This window comes from Syngnathoides biaculeatus, chromosome 3, assembly GCF_019802595.1.
Source record: "Syngnathoides biaculeatus isolate LvHL_M chromosome 3, ASM1980259v1, whole genome shotgun sequence".
Lineage (NCBI taxonomy): Eukaryota > Metazoa > Chordata > Actinopteri > Syngnathiformes > Syngnathidae > Syngnathoides > Syngnathoides biaculeatus.
In genome coordinates this window covers 31,297,886-31,322,724 of record NC_084642.1, presented here as the reverse complement: position 1 = coordinate 31,322,724, position 24,839 = coordinate 31,297,886, and the positions used below count along the sequence as shown (strand labels likewise).

Sequence of the window (24,839 nt, the reverse complement as noted above, 5' to 3'; positions counted from 1 at the left end):
CCTGGACGGCAACGTGCGAAGGCGGCGACACCATCGCCCCCTCCTGGACGGCAACGTGCGAAGGCGGCGACACCATCGCCCCCTCCTGGACGGCAACGTGCGAAGGCGGCGACACCATCGCCCCCTCCTGGACGGCAACGTGCGAAGGCGGCGACACCATCGCCCCCCCTGGACGGCAACGTGCGAAGGCGGCGACACCATCGCCCCCTCCTGGACGGCAACGTGCGAAAGCGGCGACACCATCGCCCCCTCCTGGACTGCAACGTGCGAAGGCGGCGACACCATCGCCCCCTCCTGGACGGCAACGTGAGAAGGCAGCGTCAGTGTCACCGTCGCCACCTCCTGGACGGGAACATATGGGCGTGCCCGTCGCCGACAGAGCCGGAACGTGGAGCGACCCCGGGCCGGTCACCACTGGTACTCCAGAGCAAGGACGAGAAGCGGCTGTGGAGACCACCTCCTGGACAGCAACGTGAGGCGGCATCGGGTCGGTCCCCACTGCCACGTGAGCTTGCAGTGTATCCGTTGAAACAGCAACGTGGGCGTGGCGTGGTGGCGAATCCGTTTCCAGGGCAATGTGAACGAGAGTCGGCAGAGAGTCAGTCGAAACTGACACGTGGGCGTGTCTCGGGAGCGGGTCAGTTCCGACTGCCGCGTGAACTCTGCTCGGAACAGCCAAAACCTCGACGTGGGAATGGCGAGGAGGCGGGTCAGTTTCCACAGCTACGTGCGCTTGGCGAGGTGGCGAGTCCGTACCCACTGCGACGTGCACTTGAGGTGGCGAGTCCGTTCCAACTGCGACGTGCACTTGGCAAGGGGGCGGGTCGGTTTCCACAGCTACGTGCGCTTGGCGAGGTGGCGGGTCCGTTCCCACTGCGGCGTGCACTTGGCAAGGGGGCGGGTCGGTTTCCACAGCAACGTGAACCTGAGCAGGCGGAGAGTCAGTCGAAACTGACACGTGGGCGTGTCTCGGGGGCGGGTCAGTTCCAACTGCCACGTGAACCTGCATCACCAGCGGGTCCGTCGCCGTTGCGACGTCAGAGTAGCTCGGCTGGTTCGCCAATCCTTGCCGGACCTGGGCCGTGAGAGCCGCCAATTCCGCACTCTGCCGCTCTATCTCCGCCCGCATTTCACGGTAGAACGCCTCGTGATTTGGAGACTCCTCCTCCCTCTGGGCTGGAAGCTTCGCCACTAGCTGCGGGTCTGCCGGTTTCGCCGTTGCCGGGGAGGAGTGGGAGGACGATGTCTTAGTTGCCGCGCAGCGGGAGGCACCGGGGAGCGCCTGGCCGGGGCGTCTCCTCTGGCCGCCACGCGGAGGTCCCGGGTAGATGGCCAAGCGGGTTCCCTCGTACAGATTGGTGTTTTTGGACCTACAGGGCGAAGTCGCTCGGGTGCTGGAAACGCGGGAGGTGAAACAAACTGACTGGGATGAAAAGCCGGGCAAAGAGATTCAAAGTCATCGGAGTCGTACTCAGGCAGCCGGTCATACAAATCACGGTCCTCCTCATATTCCGAAAAGTCAGACTCCAGAAGAAAATGAGGAGCCGGACGGGTCGTGTTCGGGACGTATTCATACCTCGCTGGCGGAGCGTAAGACACGGAAGCGGAGGACATCAGGGAGCCTACCCGGATCGGACAGGCTTGGTCCACCGGCAGACGGTCTACCTTGCGTCGGTCCCGGCGACGCCGGGTCTTTCCTGCTGGGTCCTGTGTTGACCAGTTCGTTCTGTCACGTCCCATCGGAACGAGAGTAGGACTCAAATGCAGGACTCGGAAGATGCAAGGTAGTTCAAGAAGAGACACGTTTATTATATGCAGAGGTAGGGGATCGAGCAGGCAGTCCGGTGCAGCAGCGGTAGTTGGGACGTCGGGCGAAGAGAGCAGGTGAGCGGACAGGCAGGAGTCAGTACACAGGAGAACAATCAAAGCAGGCAGAAGTAACGAAGGAGTCAGGCTTACAAGGTTGGTCGGAGAACGGACGAAGGTCGGTACACACAGGTTGAATCAGGGATACCGGAGCACACGAACGGGACATGAAGATCATCGAACTGGCACCGGCCAGTTGTCATCGCGGTCATATAAATCCACAGCATAATCGGGCTGCATGAGGCGCAGGTGTCCACCCTCCAATCAGCGCACCTGCGCGGACACCCGCACAGTTCGTGCTGATGCGGCAGGATCATGACATTAGGCACGCATGTTTCAAAATGAGACAGGCGTTTTAGTTCTAACAATAATCTTTAATATTGTAAGTCCCTGCGACTCTGGTGATGATGAGCAGAACAGAAAATGGATGGATGGATAATTGTAAGCCACTGCAACATCATGCCATTTCTTCAATACGGGGAAAAAACTACTCAACAGTTCAATTAAAATGTAGACCCTATTCCCCTTGTCCCCTCTTTTCCTTGGTCTATCCCCAAAATTATTTTCAATAAACATCAGAATAATGAAAAAAAAAAGCGGAGGGAGTATTTCAAACTCCTCTGTTGCAGAGAAAAACAGTTTCGCCACAAATAGTATATAGAAGATTCATTTTGCAAGGTCATGATGCAGCTGGACAGGACAGGTTGAAAAGAATAAGGGACAACTTAAAAAAACGTATTGTACATAAAACTTTAAAAAAGCACCTCCATTACAGTTTGAAAAAAAATGTTTCAAAAGAAAATATTAAACTTTTAAGTGTTGCACTTACTTACAAACATATTTAATGTATTTAGAAACAAAACACAAGCGAGTTTACTGAGCCTTTAAAAGTTAAATACAACTGAACTGTTCTTAGGCAGCAATTGTTTTGTTAACCACTAGAGGGACCCTGTATACCCTAAGTGGTACCTGTACCACACTTGCAGAGAATCTCTGGATTCCAGTGATTTAAATACGCAACATGTGCTCCTAGTGAACACTTTATTTTGCATAGTACACTCCAAAAATAGCATTTGTGAGGATGATCCTGCTTGAGCCTTATATATTGTTTATTTTACTTTTATCAATGATCATTTGTGATTTGTAAATGATAACCAGACTTGGATGCGTTTGCATATAGGTCAAAAAGCTTATTCTTGAATAGTGTCGCTCCAGTGATTGTAGACTCCAGGGTCTAACAGATGAATTTGAGGAGCTGCTTTTCCTGAGCACAAGAAGGGTTGGCGAATTTGGCGAATCTAAAAAAAACTCAAGACGGTTGGTTTTGCTTGATTAAAAACAAAACTTATTAAGAGTGTATGTATTTTTGATTGTTTGAATCATGCACAGCGTGAACTCAGTGATAACGAGATCTCAGGAGGCTCGGAAGTGTTGCCAGAGAAATGCCCCAACCTCACACATCTCAACCTAGGCGGCAACAGGATTAAAGACCTCAGCACCATTGAACCACCGGTAAGGTGGCACCTAAACATGGCTCAGTGGCATATGTACTGATTGTCCATATGTGTCCATATTTTTGGGGCATGGCTAAAACCAAACCAAAGAAGTCACATGTGCTTTTTTTTTTTTGCATCATTCAGTCCTCCCCCAATATGTACAGCACTAAGTGTTTAGCACCGTCATTCTTGATGAGCCAGCTGCCAGACTGCTCGCTCTATTTCTGTTGTGTGAGGCTACTCATACGACAGAAAAGAGAGAGGTGGGGAATTATGCTAACGGTAATGTCTGTCTGCAGGATAGCATCCTTCTCCTGATTATACGTAAACCCCGGACATCCAAACGAGCAAGAAAAGGCATCAGGGTTCAACCAGTTAGGTTGCCCATCAACTAGTGCCAAATATGGACAACCTTCTGCCAGGGCAACTTTGTCCTTGCACTGTTCCGCAGTGTAACTGCAAATGTGTGCAGTGTAAAAAGGAAAGGCTAATCCAAGGGTCAGGAATCTTTACGGCTGAGAGAGCCATAAAGGCCAAATATTTTAAAGTGTAAGTTCAAAAGAGCCATACAGTATTTTAAAAACAAAGTACGGATGTATTTGCACATTTATCTAAGACCCAACACTTTTAGGGTACAATAAATTGTTACGTTGTTGCTAACCAATGATGACAAATGTACTTCTTACCATTAATGCAACATCTGGTGCTGCATGGTTTTGCTGAAGGCTTTGTCGTTTGTTTCATACGTCGTTCATATAATCGTGAACATAATTCAATTTGCTTTGCCATCTTGATACTACAATGGTGAACAGTTCTTGCAGACAATTTATTCATTTGATTACAGTATCTTGTCTTTATGCGAAGCTGTCAAAATGTTTGATGGCAACTTCAACTACGAATGCCTTGACATCTCTCAATCTGTGAATTTAGACACACAGCAGAACCCTCCGTCTCCACAAAGGCTGTCCATTCTTGTTGAAAACTTCGGTTCTCCTCATATTTTTTTCTTTGAGCGACCTTTGTCAAAAGTGTTTCCATAATTAGTTATTCCGACCTGATCAGAGGTTGACCCTTCTGTGCATGTGAACATTGACTGCCACACTAAACTACGGCAATCCCACTAGGACAAACTCTCTCTCCGTCATTTGAGTTGTCTGCACAACAGAAATTATACATACAGTATGTCGTTATGAGGGCTTCACGAGCCATATGTAAGCACCAAAAGAGCCAGGTATGGCTGGCGAGCCATATGTTCCGACCCCTGGGCTAATCAACATTGTAGATCCGCTGAGCTTTTAGCTTGATAATGCATCGGGTGCCACGTCAAAGTGATTCTTTTGCTCTGGAATTCCGACCAGCCTCGCTGTCAAGTCAATGGCTGAGAAAGTATATGAAATAGGGTAAAGGTGACTGAAGATTGACATGGTTGTTAGATTGCCCACTTGATGGGTGGCCAGGAACTTTTAAAAGCACATACTGTATTCCACAATATGACCCCTTAACAGCTCACCTATGTGGACGGCTACGACAAACGTGACAAAGAGGCGTCAGATTTGGATGCCAAGCTTCACAGGGAAGGCTGGGGAATGCGGCGATGAACATGAGGATGGTATGTTTGACATTAAATACTTAAATTAAAAAGATTACACTCATCAATATAATACATAGATCATACATACATGATTTTACCCAGGTGTAGATGAAGAGGATTATGATAATCCACCATCAAGAAAAGAAGAGGATGAGGGAGATGATGATGAGGGGGGCTTTAGTGTAGAAATCAGACTCGAATTATTCTTGAAATATTAAAATTTATTGAAGTGTTTTATTTTTTTAATGCAATGTGGTTATCATCAGGAGGAAGATGAGGACGGCCTGAATGGCAAAAAAGTAGGTGATGAGGAGGCGAGGAGGAGAAAGGGGAGTAGGACTGATCGACATGGAAAAAACAGAATTTCTTTTCTTTTTTAAGTGTATGGAAGATCCTCAGTGCACCTTTTTATTTTAATATTATACAGTTTTTTAAATGCAGAATTTGAATCTGAAATCCATCATGAAGGAAACATTTTTATCTTTCGATTATCGGAAAAAAATGATCGCACATTTCTGGATTCGCCATAAAAAGAAACGAAGCGGAAACAGTCGAATAAGAACGTGACGTCAGAACCGGTGACAACAATGGTGAGCATTAGAAAACGTTGTAAAAACAATGATGAATTTTCCGATATTTCGAGTGATGAACACTATTCTGAAGGGTCCCATGAAGACGGTGAAGAATATGAGCTTTATAAAGGCGTTAAAGGTTATCATTTTGAGCCAGTTAGACAGCACATGCGTTCGAATGCAGAAAAAAGAGCCGATCAAGCAGTCAGACGCATGGAGCAGGATATTCCTCGTGTTGGAAACAAGACTGGTAAGTGAAATATGTCTTATGCCCATATTTAGTCATGACTGCATAATTTCCTCATGTCCTCAGTGGGGCTCTGCTCTGTAGCCAGATGTGTCCTTGAGCGCATGTCTGTACGTAGGCTAACCTTGATGAACTGCATACTGGACACTTTGTAATAATCCATTGCCAGCTAAAACCGGTTGAGACAGAAACCCTTTGTCTAGGTGGAAAGCCCCAATGTCATCCCACAGGTTTGATACCACACATGGTCTGCCCTTCTGACAAGATAAAAGATGTGCTTTCTCTGTATCTTCGCACTTGTGATCTGCTCTCTACAGGTATTGTCTGTAACTCATAAGTGCCCGGAATATTCTGTAAATAAATTCTTCAAAGAAACTGTTCATCATCTCCAGCCTTTATTTGGATAACCAACATTCTCACTAACCCAAATTAAACAAACACGCGGAGGAAAAAAAGCATCCTCCAACATCAGCATTTGTGAAGTTCTTGTTTGGTTTACTCTATGTCAAACCCTACGTTTGATAGTGTGTTCTTGTAAATATCGACGAATCTATTTTTTTGTATTCACTTTGATGGCAGCAGACATTGAGTATATAACTGATGTGAAACTATACATCGTAATAAGATATACAGTAAATTATGTATTCTACTTTAACTGAAATGGGTGGCGTGAATCCTCTTGGATTTGGACAGAACATTTTCAACATAATTGCTCCATAAAGATGATTATTTCTGAATCATAATTCTTTGTGTGAGTGTCCATTTTCTTTTGTGACAAACTAGATGAATGCGTGCTGGCAGTACAAAGAAGTTCTGGTAGGTCCATTAGTGTGGAGGTGTGCAGCAAACTCATTTGTTCCATCCATCCATCCATCCATCCATCCATCATCCATCCATCCATCCATCCATCCATCCATCCATCCATCCATCCATCCATCCATCCATCCATCCATCCATCCATTTATCCATCCATCCATCCATCCATCCATCCATCCATCCATCCATCCATCCATCCATCCATCCATCCATCCATCCATTTTCTTACCCGCTTATCCTCACGAGGGTCATGGGGCGTGCTGGAGCCTATCCCAGCTGTCAACGGGAAGGATGCGGGGTACACCCTGAACTGGTTGCCAGCCAATCGCAGGGCACAGGTCGCAGGGCATAGGGAGACAAACGGCTGCAATCATAATCACACCTAGTGGTAATTAGAGTGTCCTACTAATGTTGCATGTTTTTGGGATGTAGGAGGAAACCGGAGTGCATCGAGGAAACCTACACAGGCACGGGGAGAACATGCAAACTCCACACAGGCGGGACCTCAGAACTGTGAGGCCAATGCTTTACCAGCTGCATCACCGTGCTGCCTTTTGTTGTTACATGATCAAATAGCCCTTCATCAACCCTCATTGAAGTATCTTTTTCCTCTTGGAATTAACAAAAACAAAACCGGTTTCCATATATTTGGAGCTTTGTGGTTTTGGAAACATGATCAATTACTACTGTATAAATCTATGATGCACATCCAATCTGGATCATTTTAAGACAGACACTTTGTTGTATATTTCAATCATTTAGCATCTTGTCAAACCTGCAAGAAAAGCACCCATTAGTCATTACTGCTGGTATATACCACAGTCAAAAAAGTGAACAGTATTCTGTTTTGCCTTTTGTGTGCGTGTGTGTGTGTGTGTTTGTGTACACCTCGAGCATGCTCATGGGTCAACTTGACATGACACACTGAATCTTGCCTTTAACCATAGTTCTTTTCTAGGATAACTGGCTCCAAAATAAGGAAGTCACCCCTTGCACAATCTAATGAGGGTTAATACAAGATAATACTGATCATTTTTGTGTCAAACTGACTGTGACTTATTCATTTAGACTCTAATACAATATTTAGTGCTTGATTTGGATGCGTTCCTCTTAATGGTTTGTCACTAGATACAAGATACATTTAAATTAGTCCACTCCTGAGCTCATGTTTAGGTTTATACTGATGCCTAACATGATGCAGGGTGTAATAACATGGATTTGCTAGTAACAAAAAACGTAATAACAATGACTGACAAGAAGAAATGCTCACTGACAGACTGTAGAAGAATTGACCTTTAATTAAACTCACTGGTTCACGTTTCATTCTTGTTACACAATACCGTAGGCAACATATCTTCTGCACTTTCTAAGTCCACTAACTATAGGCTCAGCTTGAGGATATTTCTATATTGCCAATAAAAAAACACATACATTGAGTGGTTTTATGGCTATTATTGAGTCAAAAGAAGGGGGGAAAAAAAGCAAAGATGTGGTTAAAATTTAGCTTTCTACAATTAGAAGCAGAACAAAATTAAATATTTACTCATAATAAATATGGCTTATAGTAACAACTAAAGGGAATAGTTATTGAGACTATACAGTACTACCTTTATACCGGCTCCACATTTATGGTGTTATTGTCACAAAAAAGAAAGAGCCACTTCCACATCAGTCTTGCCTCAATTGTATGTAAACATTCAGCAAAATCTGTCAGTCATCACAATCATTACTTGCCAAGCCACAAAGTCAGAAACAATGTGAGAAAAATTACAAATAAACAGAAGTGAATGTAAAATACAACCCCCATCCATGGAATTAGCCTTAAAGCCAAATCAGTCCCCCCCTCAAGCCCCCTAAAGTTCACTTAAGGCTTAGCTGCAGAGCCAAGTGTTCACACCTGCTTGTTACCCGTTTGTATTAGCGTCACGAAGCAGTAATACACACACCCACGTACATGTCGGTCAGCCAATTTGAGATAACGCTGTAGCTCCCTGCAAATGAGCTGCAGTAACGTATAAGACCCTGAAGAAAAATTGGATTTTATCGACCAAATTGGCCTTAAAAATGTTGCTTGTCAGTACTTGGGGGAGACCCTAGAAGATTTTGAGGCCTTTTCTATAAAGGATTGTGGCTTAAATTGAAACAAGATTCTTAAAGGTTTTTTGGAAAGTGTGCAGTAATTCATCTTTTCTAATCCAATGAATTCATAACATAAAATAACATTTCACTGATTGCAATCTATTCCTCAATGTGGCAATCAATTACATAGTTGTCTTTATTACAATATTGAAGTAATAAAAAAAAAAAAAATTGTCCAATGGTCATAGAACATATGAGGCAGAGCAGCAGGAGTTAGGATATGGTATACGGTCAAACATGGTGGGGGGCTCCGAAGTTTTTTGGAGGTCCAAAATGAAGGCAAAGCAGGCAGCTTGATCGGAGGTCAGATGTTGTTGGGGTTCAAATTCTTCATGTTGTTCAATTCCAGTTCCAGTTGACGTATTCGCACATCCTTGCTGTTCAATGCCTCCCTCAGCCTACGCAACTCATCCTGCTGCCGGAAGAACATCTGCAAGAGCTACAAAAGGAAAATACAAAGAAATGAGGAAAATGGGAAGGTTCAGGCAACAATTACAATAATATGGCATTACCTGACACGTATTTTTGAGAGCATAAACATGGACCATGTACGTGATATTTTAACATTTGATAGAATACTTCAAGTGCCGAGTGGTTAGCATATCCACCTCTTAGTTCTTGTAAGAGCAGATATCTTCATATCGAAAACCATCACTTTTTGTAGGAAGTCAAAATTCATTTTCAATACTTTAGTTTTGTCAAAAATTCATTACAAAAATAAATAATGACAGACCCACAAAGGAATATTAAACGGACTGAATTTGGCCACAAGTTTTGGCATGCCCTTTTATGTATTGTCAGGATGAGTTACGCTAACTCCATTGTAACACGACCGATAAGTTGCATTCACTCCATTTTACAATGATCAACCAGGTGTTCTCGGGTTCTCATCTGCACCGTGACAAGGGATTTTTAAGAGACACGTGGCTTACTAAAATGATTTAGGTATATACAGTATGTGTATATATTGAAGAATTGTGGAATATACGGAGTTGAGATTTGTCTGTTTGAGTGTTGAACAAGAAGGAGGTGGCAATTCCCCATCAGGTTGAAAAAGAGAAGATGAATTATTTTTCCAGTTGAGAGGCCATCTTGTGTGGCAAGTAAATTATTAAAAAAATTATTCATATCTGCAGATGTTTTTTTTTTATATGGCTTGTTATTTTGTTGTTCAAACCTTTTTTCTTTCTATTTCTATTCTACTCTCTTCCTGTATCACACGAAAACTTATTTCAGTGCTCTGCAACTTCACGACACGAAATCTTAACAGTGAGCATGATGCGTTTCTGTATTTGCCTTCTCCGTCCTTGCCCTCCTTGATCTTAATATTAAGACAAAATCATAGTTAAAGCCATTTGACAGTTGTATTTTTATATCCCGGCATGACTATCTTCAAGTACCTCATTTTCCGTCCTGGGTGGTACATTCTCAAGCAAGTCAATGCCATTCACAACCACATTTTTCTTGTCCTTTACTGGGGGCTTGAACACTAACTTGTTTGGCCGGTGGTAGCTATCTTTCAAGGACATTAATACTGGCTCTGTTTGAACAGAAAAAGCCACACAGTGAAATCATAGATCATAAAATTACGACAGACACAGAAGGTGTCACTTGTGAGTTTGGAATTTGATTGAAATCTCAAGTGTTCCTTACCTCTGTCGATGCCACTGAGCCACTCAGTTGCTGAGAGTGCAGGTTCTGTTCCTGCCGTCATGGGATAAATGTCTTCTTGGTATGTGTCTGACTGTAATAGACATTAAAATTAACTTTTAGTGAATTCATATGAACAGTCACAACTACAATTGTTGCAAAGTATTGTCCACTATGATTCAGGATAGCAAAACTTGTAGTCTTGAGTTTCTCACTGACCCTTCTTGGTACAATCATTGAAATAGGCTCTATCAAGCCCTTGAGGGTGACCAACTTGTAGAAGCGGAACACCTCACAAGCTCCCACATCCAGACCGTGTTTTGGCATCACGGCTGTAAAAGAGAGTCAATAACATATGACACATAGATCACATAAAAGGTGAACGTAGAACTAATGTTAAAAACACAGGACAAACTGAGGTTTCGATTATCATGACTCTTCTTTATCCTTCAGTAGTTTCTGCTCAAATCCGCTTTTCCTGACAAGACCACTTTTATACAAAACACATTAACATTGTAACTGGTTGCCCTTCCCTTGTCACGACAAACTAATTATGAAGAATTTAAAGGCTTCTTTTAAGTGGGGCCACTGCCAGTTATAGTGATGATGTATAATCAGATTAGTAAATGATTTACCTAATCCTTTCTGAGGGGCCGGGGACCGGAACTCCATTAGATACTGGATGAATGGTTTCTCTGTAGTAATCTCAAAGTAACGGATGTTGCCATCGCCCTAGTGATACATCAGAACATGACTGTGTGAACTCGGATGACCTTTTGAATCCAATAAATGTTGACATTTTGGGCCCTATTTTCGTGACCGGCTCTAAATCCTGCGCGGTGGGCAGCGCAACTGTGTGCCAAGGGCAAGTTGTCTCAGTGGGGAAGAGGACGATGTGTAATTGCGTGTGATTGGGGCATTATCACTGCTCTTGACCAGTATGATGACAGACAATGTGAGTAGCTACCCTTATTAAATACAAAATGTGGTGGTGATAACTGCTGGTGCCTTAAATTTCAAGGCACACCTCAGAATCCTTCTGCCTGGTGCTTGATCAGCAAAATTACATTAGACTACTTGGGCAGGCAGTTAGACATAGTCAAAGCATGCATACGTTTAGACTGACTTTCTGCTACCAAATTGTCACTTTGTTGGGCACAACTTCAAGGACACAGCTTCGCTATGCCGGAATGCCCATCTTGGTGCAGACCACTTTGCCAGATTGGCAAGTACGTGCAACGAGGCTTCCACTTGCATGAAAATTACCATCTGCAGGTATTTGCACCCCACCGCTAATGTGCTGTCTACGAAAATAGAGCCCTTTGACTCTGAGTACAATAACAGGTCATGTAATCAGTCTCTGAATTCTGTTGAATTTTTCCCGCATTTCTTTGGTGAAAAGTTTCCAAGAGAACCAACATAAGTGTAGAAATTACTAGAATCTTTTTTACCATGATGGACAGGGACTGAGTTAAAGAACTGCAAACAGATGGGAAGGAGGGGTTTGAGACAACCAAAGGCATAAAGGTGCCAATTACAGTTCTGAATGTGATCGCTCTCTCTCCCTCTCTCTTTTTTTAATATTATGACTGCTACTATTACTGTTTTTTTCCCCAATAGAATATAGAAGTAGTAGTAGTTGTGGGTAGTGAAAATTTCTCCCTGAAATCTGTCTTTTAAAGTGAAGCATATGTATTCCACTACTCATCAATTGGGCAACCAAAGTGCACATTTCTTACAATAGTAGATATTACACAAAAAGAAAATAAAGAAAAATGTGAGAGAGTGGAAAGGAGCCCTGCGAACCTTGCCTGCCAGGTACAACATGTGAGTGTCATTGTCATAGAAGGGAAACAACAGTCCAGAGAGACCATCTATATCCTCCTCCATCAGTGGCATCGACAAATCCTCCTGGGGAACGCAATACATATTGATGCAGAAACAAGTACTGCACTGTGACTCCCACTCAGAAAGTATTATTTGGAGATGTAACAGACCTGATCCCAGAGAGCAATCTGACGTGTGTTCCAACGAGAGACGCCTGTGGTGAGCAGCCGCTTGAGGTTGCCCAGGAAAACCACTCGGTTTACGCGGTGGTTCTTGTAGCTGGCTTGCTGGAAGTGGAGGATAAAGACAGACTGAAGTGTCAAGCTCTCTAAATAAAAGAAATTAACCGATTGGAATCAACCATGAAGCTATTGTTCCATGTTGGATGAAAACCAACAATAATCCCATTTTGGAAAATGTTCATTTGTGTAGCTTGTCACTTTCTCCTATCTGACTGTGACTCCTGTTGTACATGACTAATAAAAACAATTCATTTAAATTAGAATTAATTCATCAAGCAAAAACTTAAAACTTTGGAAGAGAGACTGGATTCCTGATATGGGAAAGAATGTGTTTAAAATGATATACAAAGCGAAAAGGCCACAACATTAAAATAGGTGTTTCTTGTGTAATTAGAGCACAATAAATCAGTTTGCAAAATATTTTATGCAATGTATCAAAGTGTTTAACCAATGTTTAAACAGTGTTTAATCAAAATTTTAACCCCAAGTTTATGTCATCAGATAATTTAAGTTTTTTTTTCTCCCATCATTGATGAGTGCTGAAAAAGAATGTAACCTACCTGAAGGACTCTCCCAGATCGCGGCTCAATGACTCGCAGTTTCCTGTCTTTACAGCTGGTGGCCAGCAGGCTGCCATTTGTGTTGAAGGACATGCTCACGATGACATCTGTATGGCAGTCAATCATTTTTACTGGCTCTCCGATCTCCAAGTTCCAGATCAGAATCTGATGAAATGTTAATAGCTTGTGTTTGAATTTCACAGTACCTGGCAAAAGACCTCGTTAGGTCATTATCTGGTTAAGGTCTGAAAATGCAAAATCAGGTGTAAACTTGATTGGACACATCAGGGGCAATTCTAGGATAAGAGATTCGGAAGTGATGAGATTAATTTTAAGAGTGGTTCAGCATCAAAACAGCCCAAAATTGTATTTGTATGCTCATGCCGGTCAGTGAGTTATTCAATAGCACCTTAGTTTAAATTGTATAAAATGTACATAACAAAAAAACTAAATAAAATAGTCACTCTTACCTAACAAGGGTGGGAAGGGGGGTGGCTGTATTTTTGTACTGTGGTTTTATGCTTTTTTTTTCCACAACATACAGTAAAAAAAAAGGTAATTTCAGGGGTACTGGAATTAATTTTAGGGCTTATTTAGCATCCCCAAAATGGGCTAGAAACCACTATGGTGAACCCAGAGTGATGTAGAACTTGATGTGCTTATCGGGCACAACCAGGATTGTCTCTGCTATTAGTGCGAGACAGCTCATTTTACGGACAGTAGTACAAGTATATCGGTGACGTTCGAATCCATGTATCACCAAAACCATCACTTTTCAGGAACCCCATAAAAACAGGATGTTTGTTGAGCTACAAAAATTGCACTGTCAAACAGATTTTCAACACCTTATATAGGTCAATAATTTGAGAAATGAACATACCCATGTGAATATGGAATTGAGTATATTTGAACATGCGAGGTTTCGGTATAAAGGCAGTAATATGTAGGTTGATGAATTTAGCATGTGCAATGAAATTTATCAGACTTGAGATGAGTTGCACTGGCTGATTTATCATTAAAAAGCTCAAAGGCAGGTGAAAACCAGCATGCAAAGCATTGCCAGCGACGCAAAGGCAAAGTGAGAGGAGACAAGGAGAAACTATTGCGACATAGTGTATTCAGTCATGCAATTTTAGAGCTTCTGAATGATCATATCGCTAACTTGGACCCAGTCACAATAATATCATGTCACCTTAGACAAAAAACACTTTCAACTCTGTCCATCTGTTGTTTTCAGGCACTGTTACCATTGGTGCTGGCTTCGCACATAGGAGTTTTCCAGGTGTGCTGTCCCAAGTTTTAAATGTCATGTTATCAAAATGGTCACATGACCTTTGCATCCTCTGGCCACACCCATTAAATCAAGCAAAGCATAACTTTTAGAGTTTGCTAGATAGCCCAGAATTATTGGTGCAAAACCTTTCTTTTATGTAACCTAGTAATATGTTTGCCTCATACTAACTTTTTCATTTCTTCCATTTCAAACATCAATTTGTGCTTGCAGTGCTGACCCAAACTATACTTGGTCAAAACCAGAGATACCCAAAGCCCAAAACAGATTTTAAAAATGGCAGTCTCCAACATTTTTACAATAACAATTGCCAAAAGCGTGTGGTATTTGTTAGTGAGTCAATATGCAATTTAACACCAGCTATTTGGGATCTTAGTAAAGGATGACAATCTTAATAAATCAAATGCAAAATGGCCATTAACAGTAATAGTATCTAATTTTAAAGGCATGTTCATTTGATAAATCCTATTTATCCATTTTCCGCAGTGTTTGTCCTCATTAAGACCATTTCAAACTTTTGCATTGTTTCCACATACTGCTAACAGACTGGATGCACACATGGTACCATTCACATATTTCGGGGTTCATGTCGCTATGCGTTCCATGCATGTACATTGGTCCGCACAAACCTGCTGTGTGCATGAGTAATCCGAATGCAATAGCAATAATAGTGGTGCCCTTATTAACCCACTCTAGTAGGCGATAATATTGCTGCACCATATGGGTAGCTGTGTGAGCATATATTCACTATTGTCTTGCATTATATTGTCATACTAGAAATGTTTTTTTCCCACTCAAGTATGACATTTTGTTTGGGGCGTGGCCAACAGCAGCTGAGGCCTCCCGCTCCTGCCTCGGCAGTGCATTGCCCGCAGCTGTCACCTGTTCTTGTTTGGATCTTGCTTTGCCATTGGGACACTCCACGAGAAAGTCCGCCTGAGTGGCCCCGTAGGGACCCTGGTGTTTGGCGTCCTAGCCAACCTCTTAAACTGCTCAGCCAAGCTTTGGGTGGCCTGGATGGGCACCGGACAGACTAGAGGGAGGGTTTTTCTTAAACTGGATCTTGGATTTATGCTCAACAACTTTTCATCAGACCACCCTTTATGACTCGTGACACCGTTTAGTGACTGTGTTTGTTTCTTATAGCAACGTGCATATGGGACACTAAAATGAACATACACGTGCAGAGTTGTCAAATGTAGGTGGGGTGGGGTGAAGGGGATAACTGTACAAGGGCCCCGAGTATTTTAGGGTGGGGTGACATGGATGTCTGAGATATAAACAAGGGAGGAGAAAAAAACAAGGACAATACTGTTTGTGTTGCTTCCCATATGCACTGTCAAATGGAAACACTTTGATTATTATGGAGTGGCTACATACGTGGCTCAGAAGTATTGCGTATTACGAGCCCGTCATTCCAACGATGTACTTAAGTCATACCTTGTAATCATAGCCGGCGCTGAATAGGATGCCACTGCTGGTGGGATGCCACTCGATCAAACCCACCCGTCTGCTGTGACCATACAGCTCCAGCACTGCCTCCGTCATGTTATGCCTCAGGCCGCCATCTGGAATTTCCCATACTCGCACCTGTCATATTCATATGGCAAACGACATCATGAGATAAGCAAGAATAAATAGAAACAAGGAAGTGATTGTATATAAATTATTATTGGTTATCAGGTACATGGATATTTTGGGGTGCAGGTGATAAAGGCAAAACAGGGCACCCATCCACATATTTATTCATATGATTAAGAAAACTGGTATTTAACTTATTTCTGTTAAGACAATCAAAATGATTAATATTACAACTATTAACAAAAGAGGTGAAAGGAGGCTACAGTGGTCAATACACCCCTTTACAAATGACAGCTTTTTGGAAGGAGAATGAGCAGGGCTGGGGGCAAGATGGGCGCATATGTACAATTGCCCCTCGGACTCAAATCAAATTTCAAACTACTTTGTATAAAATTGATGAGACACAGGGCATTTTTGATATTGAGGAATGACAAAAACAAGGCTGCGAGAAAAAGGGCAAATTTCTTCATCCAGGGCAAAAGGGCAGGTCATTGAGCATCACTTAATGACTATGTGTGAACGTGCCTGTTTGTTAGGGAAGGCCCCGCCTTCAGTGGCCTTTATTATGAGGAATGACCAGAGATCTCCTGATCAGTATAATCCTTTCTTTTCACATTTGACTGGATTACAGCTATGGCTGGATCCTCAATCTACAAGGGGGTCAAAGTAATTCTTGTCGCGAGCCACAATGTACTTACGGTTTCCCTTAGAGGTTCGTTATGACTGTGAAACCATAAAAAATATTCAATGACTGCATCATATCTACATCAATTTATGAACTAGTTTTGGAATCAGAAACAAAGGGAAATTGTTTTTTCAACAATTGTTCATGTTTGGTAACACAAGAATCCTTGTAATATATAACATTATGATTTATGGTATATGATTCTTCAAATTTTGGTACAGATTTTCACAAGAATCATGAAAGTTGATAGACTAGAGTTATCTTTGCAGGTCACATAAAATCAGGTGGCAGGGCGGATATAGACCCCGGACCTTGAGTTTAACACCTGTACTCTATCATGACCCAGAAGGGATTATTGTATTCATCAACCGTGAAACTACTACACAGTACATGCTACATTATTAGGCCTTAATTGTGATGGGATTGTTGGAATAATGCAAAAATGCATGGACAGTCCAAAGCGCATCATAGCTCAAAATCCTAGACTGAAATGAACTACAGAGGATCACTCAGTTCCCAATAATGCATCGTAGTGGATGTACTGTACTGTGTCTTAAGATTTCCAAAATTCCCTTCATATTTTTTAATTGAATCAAAAGAAGATGTTGCTTATCCAAATAGGCAGAATGTTTAATAACAAAACCTAAATCAGTCAATGATGGGAATGAGGGGACAGGAGGGTTTGTGTTCAACAGAAACTTTGGATGCCCTTGATGTCTGTAACTAATTTCCTCCCGAGACCAAAAGGAAGTCTCTTGTATTGACCTAAGATTAAGCATATTTTATAACAATCTGATGAGGGGGATGGAACAAAAATGGCAAGGGTCACTTACCGAGCTGTCCTCCGAGCAGGAAGCTATGATGTTTTCAAAGAAGGGGTTCCACTTGATGTCCAGTACATTGCCTTGGTGCCCGCATACCTTTGGGTAGTGAGAGTCTAGACGGCCTGACTGTAAAGGAGGCAAAGCTTGATATTTGCTTCTGTCATTTTTGAGATATTAAGCTTGCGCAATAAAAAAAACGGTTATATGATGATGAATTAATGATCAATATTTACACAACTCTCATGGGTCTGAAAATATTTTCAAGTTGATGGTCCTGCTGAGGAAAATTCAAGGCTTAGAATCCTCAAAATAAATAAGTACATCCAGGTAAGTTATCCAAAAATTTTCATAATCATGAATTTTCCATCAATTTTCCTCACTCTTGGATTGTGGGTGAGCAAGAGCCTACCTCAACTGATCTTGGGAAAAATGTGGGGTACAAGCTGGACTCATTGAATTTTGATAGTGGTGCGAGACTTACATTTGTTTGTACTATTTTTAATTGATTGTTTTAAACTTTTGAATCATTACATGACTAAGATTAACAAATCTCATTTGCAATCCATATCCCTATTTGTGGGAATATTTTTCCATCCATCCATCCATCCATCCATCCATCCATCCATCCATCCATCCACCGAACTGCCAACCGGTAAAAATTCACTTCCGGAACATCCATCCATCATCTGAGCCACAGGAATACTGGAGCTTATCCCAGCTATCTTAGACCAGGAGCGAGGGTACAACCAAAATTCTCCATGGCCATTGTCCAAGATGCTTATCCTCACAAGGGTCGCAGCCGAGTTGCTGCCGATCCTAGCTAACATTGGGCAAAAGGAAGACTACACCCTCAACTGGTCGCCAGTCAATCGCAGGGCATATATCAACACCATCACTTAGCAGGAATCGATTCCACGCTGACCGCACCAAAAACAGGCATGTGTATCAAGACGCTATGAGTGACCACCCTGAACTGGTTTCCAGCCAATCGCAGGGCACATGGAGACAGACAACAGTCACACTCACAATCACACCTAAAGGTAATTTAGAATGTCAAATTAATGTTGCATATTTTTGGGATGTGGGAGGAAACCGAAGTGCCCGGAGAAAACTACTCACATGTATATATTCCCTGTGGTGTAAAAACCAACGCAAGAACAGGGCTAACATGCAAACTCCTCACAGAAAGGCCAGAACCAAGATATGAACCAGAATCGTAGAACTGCGAGACAGATTGAGGTACTCCCAAGCATTTAATGGTGCTAGCCAGATTATATTATGGTCAAAGAAAATATCAATTTTGAGAGTTTTCTAATAAATATTTTGGTGGTGTAAGCACCGTATACATAAGTGGTGAGTATAAAATGAAATAAAATTAGTAGAACAGAAGAGTTGTTGTTGCACTAACCACTTGTGTCCACTGTGGAGCACTGGTTCACAATAACGAGACTACTGTAGAAATTATGTCATACACGTTTGATGTCACTTTAGTCCACTGACCTCTTTTTTTTCCCTTTTTTTTTTAATTCCAAGGAGATTTGTGTTACGTAGCATCTGCTGAAATCGGGGTTGTGTGAATTCCATTTGTTAATGTGTGTCAATATACATACACACTGTCCTCTCTGATTTCCCAAGATGAACGCCACACATTTTGAAGCATTTCATTTAGTATTCTTCCCTCTGCCATTTAAATGCATTACAAGCAAATAGTACTGCCCCAACGTGCTATATACAATAAATTGGTATGACATGAAACCATACTGAAAACTTTACAACAGTGAAAAAAATGGTGCAATCATAATTTCTATTGCCACATATTTCAATTACAGCTCAACGGAAAAGTATTTCGTCAAGAGGACAGTATCCATCAGTAGAAAGAGAGGCAGTACATGGATTAAAGATGAATCCACAATAATCTTTAATCATGTATTATATATTACATGTAGAAGAGTTTGTAAATGTGCTCTGAATTAAACATTCCCCAACCATCATCATCATTAAATGGTGCAGCCTGTATGTACAAACTTAACTACAGTCTGTTAAGAACCATAATGTCAGGCCTTTTGACAAAATATAATGGTAGCCGTAATACCAATGAAACGTGTAGAGTAGATCTCTTTCTTTAAATCACTGTATTATTTCCACTTTTGCATATCAATAAAATGACCTGATCCACCGCCAATTTATCTATACTGTACTTTCTAAAAGCTCTACAAATCAGGGTGAAGACTTTCATTTTACATCTTACAAATACTATGTGATTCACAATTAGGACACCAATCAGTACAAGCTGCAATGTATTTCTTGTATTTTCTTGTATTGTTTGATCTTCGACAACTTTGCATTTTTACACTGTAATTAAGGTTATGCACATTCTGTGCCATATTCTCCCTCTTGGGCAACCACTTCTCAATCGAGTAAATATAATATGCTGAGTTGTGCTTCTTGAGGTTAATTGCTGTTCTGCTGCTGTGGTTTATCAGATGGATAGATGCATGCTGCTGCGGCTCAGTGTGGATAGGCTGCTTGTCTTTAAAACGAGACAATAGCTAACAGAATGTGTATTAACGACTGTTGCATGTTCCAAGTGGTCTTTGTCATATGTTGAAGCTGTGGTAGCAACTCCAATCAGAGAAGTCTGAGGTGTTCGAGAGCCCACATGGTACATTCTGTGTGCTTCTGCATGCTAGGTGGTCCCAGCAATAGCCCTTCCTCCAGCTATTGGCTTTATGTGATGGGCAGCTATAGGACTGTCACAGTCGCTGTCATTGTAATGTCAGCCACAATGAAGGGTGTAGGTAACCGTGATGTCCATTGCAAAGGAGGCAAGAGTTGTGGACTGAAAGCTCTCTTCCGTAGCAACACATTTTTTTGACTTACAGGAAACCACATACAGTACCGACTTATGTGTCCGTTTCTATTAAGTACAGTATGATGATTATTAGTTTACTTAGGCTGCCTTTAGGTCACATCCTATCTGTCATCTTGCTTTGTATGCTTACGGCTGTATCAAGCAACATCTCAAGGACAGATAACAAATGTTTAATATATGTCACTTGGCCTGGAAGCCTTTATTTTCAGCCGCAGTTGCACTACAGAACCATTTTTTGTATACGTGAGGTAATATAACCTCAAGTGAATGGAAAATGCACATACACCGAGCTCCGAGGCAGCCCAAATTTTTTCACCCCTAATGTATTCCTCCTGCATATCCCTGAATCTGATCATTTATAGGGTGTATTTTGCTGCTCTTTTGAGCAAAGTGGACATTTACTATGTCACTACTGCAGCAATCACATTACCATGCAAAGATTTTACTTGTCACGTATTCAAAAGCTGTTGAATGGTATTCAAAAGGTAGTTTTATATGAGAGGACAAACAATGTCATGATGTGCAGACGGTTGTTTGTTGTTGATTTTATCTGGGCAATTGCCAAAGACTAGCATGACACAGATTAAAGAATATTTTTAGTTGTTTTTTCATGTCCATGTGAGCAGGGATTAATGCAGTTTGTGATTTTCTTTTTAAATGTGAAGAAAATAATACATTGGAATAGATTGTTGTTGTGAAAGTGTACCCATATTGGGTTCTTCAATTGCCCACTATCTGTAAATTACTTTTAGCTGACAGTTCATTTGCTCAGTTTCTATGAACTCCTTTGTGTGCAGATGAATGTGCGTTTATTAAAAAAAAAAAAAAAAAATATATATATATATAATATATATATATATATATAATATATATATATATACACACACACACACACACACACACACACACACACACCACACACACACACACACACACACACACGTGCGTGTGCGTGGATGTGTGTGTGTATGTATGTAGATATTCACAAGGAGAGAGAATTTGATTTATGTCAGGCTCAGAAGGAAGTGCCAGAGCGTTTGGACAGTAATGGATTGACCAGGAGAGAGTGGATCAGGAAGTTTGAAACAACTTGATGTAAATTTGAAGACTTAGTGGCGGCAGCCGTAGTTGAAGTAAGCACAAATAACTTTTTGATGATGTACTGGCATCATACTGTATGGTTTAACAGTGTTATACTGTGATCTCAAAGTGCAATTGAAAGGTGGGTGGACTTGGCTTCAAACTTGAGTGAATTTTGGATCTGTTGAGAGAAAGACCAAATTACTTCTGTTACATCTAGTTTTCTCCATTGAAAGAAGGCTCCTTCCACACTTTCCACACAGTGGTGTTCTTTGGTTGTGATTATGACCAGTGCCGTTATGCATTGATTGTCAGTGCAAACTTTGACAATATGTCCCTGTTTGAATTTTGGCTTTCATCTGGATGATATTGGTTTTTCTTTTATTCCTCCCAAAAAAAACCTATAAGAGCCTGTGAGTTGCTCAAGATAAAATTGTAAAAGCATACTGATGTTATTGTTTGTCATCACAAAACAGAAAACTGCCAGTGTTTTTCATTTCAATCACAATTCAGTTTCGATGCATTTCACATATGGCATCTGACTTTAACGAGTGTTACCTGGGAAACAGGAATGATGATGAATGAGCCCCCACCAGTGCTTTCAGTGACCACTGCCAGGAACTTGGAGTTGACGGCACAGAAGTGGTTGTCGTGGACGTTCTTGGTGATGGGGATACCATCGTAGCAGTGCTCCCGACTGCCAACCTTCCCATAGACATTTCGAAACTTGGAGCTTCTGTACGACGGGCGCCATGACATCTGACAGCAAAAGAACGTAATGTACAGTACAGTACACTTTATAATATATGGTAGGCATTTCATGTTTTGAAAGAAACAAATTCATTGTTGGGATTTTAATTGCATGAGGAATTAAGTGAGATTTATTGACAACTGGCAACAAAGCTGGCCTGAATATCAGACCCCGACTTTTTTCAGATACATGTACAAAATTCTAAACAACATGAGAATGCCTGGTATGATTTCTAACAAGTCCAAAATGGCCTGGGGTTAAATTAAGACATTCCAGGTATTTCAGTGATTGCCTTACAAGGTACTACCACTATATTTCATGCTCAGTTGCTAGTCCTCACACTCCAGCCTCTTTCAAAGCTACATTTATTCATATTTGACTTTCAGACAGAACCCACTGAAGTGGGACATTACTGTGGAGTGAGTGATAGATATTTAAACTTCATATACTGATACCAGAATTGCAGGATTCCCTTACACACAGGCTCAGCATCCCTGCTGATCCCACCTTGTAAACCTATGACTTTGCGCATCAATTAAAGCATGTTTCTTTATATTGAGCACTTTCAATGACTGCAATCAAAGAGAAAGCTTCACTCTATTCAGAGAATTATTTATGAGTGGACTTAATGGGTTGAAGAAGACAGTTGCGGGGTGTGCAGTCCCATCTGCATATGTCTGAGAAAAGTCACACATGTAGTGATAAGAAATCCTCCATCAATGTGAGTAGAGACTTAAAATACTATTGGTAAGATTTGTGAGCAACACAAAGGCAGTATTGTTGAGATTCTTTAACTGTTCAGGTGAGAGCAGCTTCATTGGATGATTCGGAATGGAGGAAAATGACACTGCTACTATCATTATTTCTTGTCTGTTTCAAACAATACAGAAACACCATCCAACATTTTACTCATCACTTTACAAATAGCATATCTGACAAAATGGTGGCTGATGTACAATTAATAAATGTGTAAAATAAAACATTTGAATGAGGTTCAAACAACACCTTCCTGAATAATTATAATGAAGGCTGTAGCCAACTGTCCTATTTTTCATAGCCAAACTTGGGGCCTCAAGTCAGAAACCACATCCAGACAGCAGCATAATAGCGGTTTTGTAATGCATTAAATGTAGCAGAAAATAACAGACATTGACAGAGGAAATGGAAATTATACTCATCTGCATTTAGCTCTCTTGACAAGGACTCATTCATTGGTCACTGGTGTATGCTACAGAAAGGATGTGTGTGTCATTCTACAAGGCCTTCCATGTTCTCCGCATGCATCCACACAAATGGTAACACAGAAATTTATAATAATTTGGAACGTTTAACTGTTTGGTTGCATTCACATCAATCTTCTCTTCATATTAACCATAAGGAAGATCAGGTACCCTTACAAGATTCATCCCTCTAGAAGGGACACTGCTCTCACCCCCACCCCCAGTCTTTCCGGTAACCATCCAGGCCACCCAAAGCGAGGATTTTAGCTGAGCAGTTCAGGAGGGTGGCTAGGACGCCAAGCACCAGGGTCTCTACATGGCCACTCAGGCGGATGTCCACGAAAAGGGTGCCAATGGCAAAGCCGGATCCAAACAGAAACAGGTGAAAGCTGTGGGCGAAGGACCACTGAGGCATGAGTGAGAGGAGGCGGTGGCTGCTGCTGATCAGGCACTGGCGAGACATGGGGGAGAAGCGGTTGGGGTCAGGCACCACCACGGCATGAGGAAGAGGCGGCTGGAGTTCAGGTACCGCCATGGCATGAGCACAAGGTGGGTGGGGGTCAGGCACTGCCGAGGCATGAGCGAGAGGTGACTCAGAGTCAGGCTCCGCTGAGACATGAGCGGGAGGCAACTCAGGGTCAGGCTCTGCCGAGACACCAGCGAGTAGTGGACAGCACAGGCCTGACGCCACATGAGCGAGGGAGCAGCTGCTGATCAGAAGCTGTCAAAACAGAAGTGAGAGGTGGCGGCCCTACGTTGTGTGCCACTGCTGGATTGCGTGGCAGCAGCTGTGGGCTGGGTGTCACTAAAGCATTGGCAGGAGACGGCCATGGGTTGAACGCTGCCGTTGGACCACACGTGTGAAGGCTGGTCACCCCGGACCGTGCGTTGACGAAACAGGAGCGAGAGGTGAACGACTCGGGCTGGGCGTTGCCAAAACAAAAACAAGAGGTGGCAGCCAATCCATTAATCCACTCTACTGAGCCCGGTCCATGAGAAACGGAACCATTTAGGCCAAATGATTTTCCATGTAAGCCTACCGGTCCCATTGATCCTTGAAGCAGAGGCAGAAGGCAGCAAATTCCCCAACTCGGTGCACTTGAAGGGCGGCAAATTGTTCACCCGGTTGCCATTGAAGGGCTGTGTGCATCCGGTCTGAGTCTTCTGTGTCCATGTATGGCCAGTTCATTCTGTCATGAGTGTGGGACATGGGGTACGACCCAAATGCAGGACTCCAAGGCAGTGACGTGATTTTGAGGGTGGTTTTATTCCAGGGTGAGGTCATACAGTGGTAGGCAGTCCAACAAAGGCATAGGCACAAAAACTTGAAAATGAGGTCAGATAACTACTAGGCAACAAGACAAACAAACAAACAAACAAACAAGACTTAACTAGACTTGGCTGTGGTGGCACAGGAACGCTGGCCGTGACAACAAGGCAAATACACAACAAGAACCATGTATACTCATGCAGTCTAATGCAGTCTTAAGCAACGAACTGGCGACTAGCGAGTGATACAACACACAAGG

At 42.3% G+C, this 24,839-nt stretch overlaps 1 protein-coding gene across 3 annotated transcripts in view; it reads right to left on the bottom strand.

Annotated features, from left to right (window-relative positions):
• Positions 1-7,886: 7,886 nt before the first annotated feature.
• Positions 7,887-24,839, bottom strand: part of coro2ba (coronin, actin binding protein, 2Ba) — a 64,129-nt gene continuing 47,176 nt past the window's right edge. For all 3 annotated transcript variants that reach the window (XM_061815369.1, XM_061815368.1, XM_061815370.1), the window contains exons 3-13: positions 21,898-22,098; positions 17,397-17,513; positions 15,738-15,887; positions 13,007-13,171; positions 12,375-12,491; positions 12,184-12,288; positions 11,013-11,109; positions 10,597-10,709; positions 10,381-10,471; positions 10,128-10,267; positions 7,887-9,166 (exon numbers count right to left, since the gene is read on the bottom strand). In XM_061815369.1, the coding sequence (XP_061671353.1) occupies positions 9,032-9,166; positions 10,128-10,267; positions 10,381-10,471; positions 10,597-10,709; positions 11,013-11,109; positions 12,184-12,288; positions 12,375-12,491; positions 13,007-13,171; positions 15,738-15,887; positions 17,397-17,513; positions 21,898-22,098 (1,431 nt within the window). In that variant the 3' untranslated portion in view covers positions 7,887-9,031. The remainder of the gene's footprint in view (positions 9,167-10,127; positions 10,268-10,380; positions 10,472-10,596; positions 10,710-11,012; positions 11,110-12,183; positions 12,289-12,374; positions 12,492-13,006; positions 13,172-15,737; positions 15,888-17,396; positions 17,514-21,897; positions 22,099-24,839) is intronic.